Source organism: Rhinoderma darwinii, chromosome 2 (genome assembly GCF_050947455.1).
Source record: "Rhinoderma darwinii isolate aRhiDar2 chromosome 2, aRhiDar2.hap1, whole genome shotgun sequence".
Classification (NCBI taxonomy): domain Eukaryota; kingdom Metazoa; phylum Chordata; class Amphibia; order Anura; family Rhinodermatidae; genus Rhinoderma; species Rhinoderma darwinii.
In genome coordinates, this window is record NC_134688.1 from 206,413,729 (window position 1) to 206,420,795 (window position 7,067).

Below are 7,067 nucleotides of genomic sequence, written 5' to 3' on the forward strand. Positions count from 1 at the left end.
TAAGCTGTGCTTAGTGCATCAGGGTAAGTAAAACTGGGGTAAATTAAAAATCAAGGGATGTATGATAAATGTTAAAACATTTTCATACAGAGCCCTGGTTTTTCGGGACACGTGTCACTGATATATTGTGTCCTTCCTTATCCCCGTCTTATAGCAGACTTTGCACCTCTTTTGACTTTTTCCCTTCTTGCCAGTTTGGGGAACTTCTCCTAGAAAGTGTTGCCCTGGTACAATGCGTGTGGCCTCTCTTTCAGAAGTACTGGGTGCCCCCCTTCCTGGTACCTAAAGATTAGGTTGATAACCACCTCTTGAAATTCCAGGAAAGTTCCCCTCTGGCCTGTACATCGATGTACCATGTACGCATTGTACAATGCCATCTGTATGATGTACACGGCCAGCTTCTTATACCACACCGCATGGCGCTGTAGGGCTTCAGGACATGATCTGACAAGTCCACCCCTCCAATGTACCTATTGTAGTACAGGATACAGTCTGGTTTGGGGGTCTCTGTACTGGTACACGAGTACTGGTGTGGCCATGTATTGTCAATACAAGGACATATCTCGTCCTTGTACTTGACACACAATATGTTGCTGCTAGAATGTGCCCTGCTCCCCCCTTCTGAGTGTCTTAGGGAGGCCTCAGGTTTCTTCTAGCCGTGCCGCATGCCACAGTACTTCTGGAAGCGAGGCACTTCAAGAGTGGGGTGCTGGTATAAAAATTATCCAGATAGAAGTGGTAACCCTGGTCCAGCAGTGGGTGCACCAAATCCAACACAATTTTTGCTTTAACTCCCAGTAAGGGGGGGGGGGGCATTCTGGGGGCTGAATACTGGTGTCCTTCCCTTCATATATCCTAAATTTGTACATCTACCCCGATGCACTCTCGCACAGCTTATACATCTTCACGCCATACCTTGCCCTCTTACTCGGCAGGTACTGGCGGAATTGAAGCCTCCCATTAAAATGTACCAAGGACTCATCAATAGAAATACAATTCTCGTGTTGTATGCTTGGCAAAACCGGGCACTGAAATGGTCTAATAAGGGTCTCCGTTTATACAAACTGTCAAAACTGGGGTCATCTCGAGGTGGGCACTGCTCATTACATTTAAGAAGCGAAGAATTGCCTCTATTTATTTATTTATTTTTAGGTTCCAGTTCAGTTCATTTTAGAAACTAGACCCCTTAAAGTATTCACAACTGCATTTAGAAAGTTTATTAAAGAGGCTGTCACCACATTATAAGTGCCCTATCTCCTACATAAGGAGATGGGCGCTATAATGTAAGTGACAGCAGTGCTTTTTATTTAGAAAAACCATCTATTCACCACATTAGGAGTGATTTTAGATTTATTCTAATTAGCTTCTTAATGCACAACTGGGCGTGTTTTTACTTTAGACCAAGTGGGCGTTGTACAGAGGAGTGTGTGGCGCTGACCAATCAGTGTCATGCACTTCTCCATTCATTTAGTCAGCGCATAGTGACACTGGGTTGTTCACGATGTGCTGTCTTATACTGACATATTAACGTTACTGAAGTGGTTAGACAGTGACTAGACATTCCTTCCAGACAGGACGGGATGTCTATTCACAATCCCTGCACTTATTTAACGTTTGTTTGGGTACTTACAGCAGAGCAAGTGTAATCTCGCTGTAACCTGTCATTTCAACCTTCTTGCTTCTCCGTTGCCTCATCGCTCTTAAAGTGGGTGGGGATTAGGTGAAGGGGGATGTACCACTTTTAGATCAATACATGTACTATAATAAATTATAGCGGAGACCTAGGCTAACTCATAACTGCCGTAGATTGTCTTTTCTGGACAGGCAAAGCTGCGGCAGGTTTGTTTCTTAATAAATTTATCCCATGTTACTCCATTTCATTCTTAAACACCAGTCTAAATAAATCTCCCCAAAGTGGTTTTGGTTGTGGCGTTTATGTAGCCTTTTTGGGATGCGTGGCATCTAGGTATTTCCATACCGCCGTATGGAAAGACACCTGTAGAAAATGACACAAAATAAAAAAAGCCACCAACACTACTTACTACTTTTTAAAATGCTGGAGGGGAAAAAAAAATGTGGAGGTTTTATGTAACTGTTGAGCTCTTCAGCATTATCCAATCCACAGCTAAGGCTTTGTTTACACTTGCGTCATTATTTCCGTTCTTTACAGGAGCCATGATGGATGTGTGTGGTTTACTCCATTGACTTATAATGGATCCGTCATGTCTCCATTAGGTATCGTTTATTTTTTTGCTGACTACAATACCAAAGAGCAAGTGATGCCTAATGGAGCTAAGGAGGTGTGAACAGAGTCTAATGTATCTATGGAGATTACATTGCAGGATGTATGATTTTATGTAATTCTTGGCTCTTACTAATGTTCAAATCCTCAAAATAGTTGGGGTGTTCACGTACTTATGACTGTAGTAAACATGCTTTTATTATAGCAAATGTTTTTTTCTTTTTTTTTGTTCAAACAGATTACGTTTTATAAGGGCTTGTTCACATCAGTGTTGTCTTTCCGTTGAAGCTTTCCGTCAGGAGAACCCCTCAATGGAAAGGCAAACGGAAATCACAGCTTCTGTTTGCATCACCATTGTTCACAATGGTGACTGATACTTTGCGAATGGTTTCCGTTTGTCACCGTTGTGGACGGGGTCGATTTGTTTTGACGGAATCATTAGCACAGTCAACAATATTTTAGCCTGCTCTATTTACTTAAGAACATGGGTAATATATTTAGTAACGTAGCTGTGTGCTTTCCTTTTAAAAGGTTGCTCTCGGCTGGTGCCACTAAAGTTTATGCCATTTTAACGCATGGCATTTTCTCTGGACCTGCAATTTCTCGGATCAATAATGCAGCGTTTGAAGCTGTGGTGGTAACCAACACAATCCCTCAAGAAGATAAGATGAAGCACTGCTCAAAGATCCAGGTACCTTATTAACAGTCAGAAAATGCAGTATTTGATCTCCCTGACTAAAGACTAAGTTGTGGACAGTGTGGGGTTAACCAGATGCAGAAAAAATGATTTCTTCGACAACGGACGTAAGGAGTCTGTTTGCATATAAACGTTTAGTGTCCTCTTGAGGCCTTAGTCACACGAACGTGTCAGTTTTGCGCGCGCAAATGTTCAGTATGACATGTATATGGTGCGTGGCTGCGAGATTTTCATGCAGCCGGCATCATTATGACACTCCCTTTTTATGTGACGACACAGTAAAGGAGGGGATTTTGTTTCCCGTCTCTTCTTTACCAGCTGTAGTGCGAATCACGCGCGTCACCCGGAAGTGCTTCCGTGTGCCGTGCGCAATTTGCACGCACCCATTGACTTCAATGGGTGCGTGCTGCGTGAAACACGGGCAAGTATAGGACATGTTGTGAGTTCTACGCACCGCACATACACTGCATAAAAATCACTGAACGGCCCCATTCACTAACATAGGCCCGTGCGACGTGCGTGAAAATCACGGACGTATAACACGTTCGTGTGAATAAGGCCTCATGGTAGCAAAAATCACAATACAAGTTTTACATTTTTGCACTACATTCATCTGGTGCCTCTAACTGTGCCAGGACAGAGGTGTCATGAAAAAAAATGTGCCTTGATCTGTCGTTCTACCTATATGCTAAAAGTCTAGTTGTGATTGGGCAGGATGCTTGTCACCAGCTGCCTGAATGGTCAAGGTCCTTTCTGGTCCTCTTCGTTGTGCAGAAGCCATGTGGGAGCATGCCGGAGAGCTGCTTAGGAGGGTGTTATGTTTACTTCCCTAAGTTCCACAATTGCTGTAGAAGCTGTACTGTCGCGTAATAGTCAAGTCACTAAAAGTCTAATCGGAACATGAACTTTACTAACATTTTTTTCTTTTCTTTTTGTTAGGTCATTGACATATCCATGATTTTAGCAGAGGCGATTAGAAGGACTCATAACGGCGAATCTGTGTCATATCTCTTCAGCCATGTCCCATTATAAACTATGTTACTTGCATGCAACAATCCTCTTCTGATTTTTTTTTTTTTTTATATAAGCAGATTAAACCAAAAGCCAGGTAATAAAATGCCTGTTAGCATTTTAAAGAAACCGTACTTTTCTGCCCATCTTTGGAAGTGTGTGGCTTAGAAAGAAGATAGTATTTTGACCACTTTCTCCCTATGGCAGTGCTGAAACAAACCCCTGGGTTCAAACTGGTCATACCTTTTTTGTTTTATATTTAATAAAATCTTTGTGGATGTTTTGGATACATTTATGCTTGTGTACTTGCACAAGATTTATCGGTGAATATTGCCGGCTAGTTTTGACACTCTGAATGTTACCTTTTCCAGTAAAAAGCTTTGGGGTGTTGAGTTGTTGGGAACAGTAGGAAAATCTAAATCCTATTTTGTACCGTATGCAGCTCTTAATATTGGCAGAAATATAGTAACTGGATTGTCTTTACTATAAAAACCACCCAGTCTGGTAGAGTACTCATGTTTAACTTTATTCTAAATCCTATTCAAAGTAATTAAGAAAATCTAACGCTTGTGGAGAAAATAGCAGAGATTATTTAAGATGAAGTTTTACTGATCTGTGCTCTAAATCATTGCTTCCAAGCACTTTGGAGAGCCACATTATGGATGGACGCTTATAAGGCCTGGACTCCACTGCAAAATTTGGTCTCACGCACAACTTCAATGTTTCCCTATGTGAAAAAAAAGTTGCAACAAATAATCTGACCATAATGTAATCCCTGCAAATGTCGCAGTGGAGCACCAGTCTATTGTGTAAAACCGATTTCACATCTGGCAGCTTATCATTTAAACCTATTCTGACTGAGGATCTATGAGCCAAAGATCCCTATTAATTGTTGGAACAGAGGGCACATGGGGTGCTACTCATCTATTGATACTTCCCCCTTGGTCATGCCATAGACATTTCTATAAGTTATGTTGACAGGTAAACTAATGAGACTGCAATATACATGACATCTTACAACATATCTGAAGATGTTTAAAGGTAATCTTTCTGATCATGTCCTTGTATGTGGTGGTTAAAGTGAAGGAAGGTTGGCCTTCCGTCTATTCTGGTAGTAGGTTGGCAAAATGTTCACTGGCATTTTTGGCTACGTTCTTTTATCTACCATATGTCGGTTACATTTTTTTTTACAGCATAGTGGTGAAGAGAACATTACCAATTGAACATTTATTTAAATATTGCATATAACACAGTTCATAATGTGTTTATCACACAATAGAAGCTGGTAAAGTGGTTTTGATGACAACTGAGTAATGGGTAACAATGGACTGGTAACGGTGGGGGGCAAAGCTGCCAGTGTGCACAGAGGCATTATGACACATTGGGTCTGTGGAAAACATGCAGGTTAAACTCTTACTTTTTTTTTTAGCTTGCCAAGTTCAACCCAATTACATTTTATTGAGGCATTAGGCTTTTAAAGAGGACCTGTCGTGTGTTTTATATATTTTTTTTTAAACCACGTACCTTGCGAGATTTATTTAATCTTCTGCATCTGTTAGGCTGTCCGCTCTTATTAGACAGCATCACAGGTGTGCCGGAGACCACACCTATTGAAGAGCGATGAGGTCTCCTCCTCTCTGTACCTTCACTGACAATTAGCATATTTGGTGTCAAAACGAGGGGGGGGGGGCACTGCTCTGGAATCAGGTGGATGGCAGGAAAAATGAAAGGTATGTGGTTTAAAAAAATGGCAGGTCTTTAAGTTTTCGCAAAGCTTTTGTGTAAATCCCACATGTCCCCTTTTTCCAGTGCTGTTATTTTTGTTAAACATCTATTCACACCTGATGCAATATATACCTGTGTTCACTGAATGCTTAATACATTTTAGCCGTGCAGGTTCCTGCAAGGATCTCATTGACCATAATAGTGATCTCTTCTAAATCGCCTGGGAGACACAAAATCTGAAATTGGGCATGTTCCATGTTTGATGTAAAAATGTTGCAGGCAAGTGAGGATGGAACATGTTATCAGAAGATGGTTGTCATTTGTTTCCAGTGTATATAACTACTGTTTACTGCTCGGATACCATGTATTTTTGACACATTCACTCTTCTTATTGCATCTTCTGATGCTGATTTGTTAATTTAAGAAAAGCAATATTTTCCTCAAGTAAGATGCGTTTTTCTATTAGTGTCAATTTGATAATGCTTTGTACTGACAATGCGTCTGACATACGATGGCAAAATAGTTCTGGGGAGGAGTTGTAATCTTTTCATTGCTCACTTAGTATACTAGAAAATGTATCGTACCAAAGCGGAATCAAGTCAGCGCTGCATGATACATTACCTCTGGTTTGTTTTTTGTTTTTTTAATGTTTGTGGTTTTTTTCTTTCATCTAGGTCTCTTATACAATTCAGTTCAGAATAATATTTTTGCTTAAACATCAATAAATTGTAAGTTGTATGTGGACCACGTTATTTGTGTCTTCTTTTATTTGTGTTTTACTGTGACTTAATTTTACCATTTTATCTTAGTATAGTTAACCCCTTAGTGACCACTAATACGCCTTTTCACGTGATTCACTAATGGGCTTTAGGCTAGGCTGACGCCTTTTCACGTCAGCCTAGTCTAAGTCCTGCACGGGTCTCAAGTGCAGGCAGGAGCCGGGGCTCGGCTGTCTGATGACAGCTGAGCTCCTGCTCCAACGCCCGTGATCGAAGTTTACTTTGATCGCGGCCGTTTAACCCGTTAAATGCCGCCGTCAATAGCGACCGCGGCATTTAACTTTGTTTACAGAGGGAGTGCGCTCCCTCTGTCACCCATCGGCGGCCCGCGAATGCAATCGCGGGTCTCCAATGGGGTGTCATGGCAGCCGGGGGCCTGATAAAAGCCCCCAGGTCTGCCCTGGACATATGCCTGTTAGGACGCGCCGGAGGCACGTCCTAACAGATTGCCTGTCAGATTTACACTGACAGGCAATAATGCTCTGGTATACGAAGTATACCAGAGCATTATAGCAGCGATCGGAACATCGCACAGTAAAGTCCCCTAGTGGGACTAATGAAATAAGTCACCAATGTGAAATAAAGATTATTAATAAAATGTACAGTAAAAAAA

The 7,067-nt window shown here is 41.4% G+C and overlaps 1 protein-coding gene across 1 annotated transcript in view; it reads left to right on the plus strand.

Annotated features, from left to right (window-relative positions):
- Window positions 1-6,419, plus strand: part of PRPS2 (phosphoribosyl pyrophosphate synthetase 2) — a 97,152-nt gene extending 90,733 nt beyond the window's left edge. Inside the window, exons 6-7 of the mRNA XM_075852759.1 lie at window positions 2,774-2,933; window positions 3,879-6,419. Of these exons, the coding sequence (XP_075708874.1) occupies window positions 2,774-2,933; window positions 3,879-3,971 (253 nt within the window). The 3' untranslated portion in view covers window positions 3,972-6,419. The remainder of the gene's footprint in view (window positions 1-2,773; window positions 2,934-3,878) is intronic.
- Window positions 6,420-7,067: the final 648 nt, after the last annotated feature.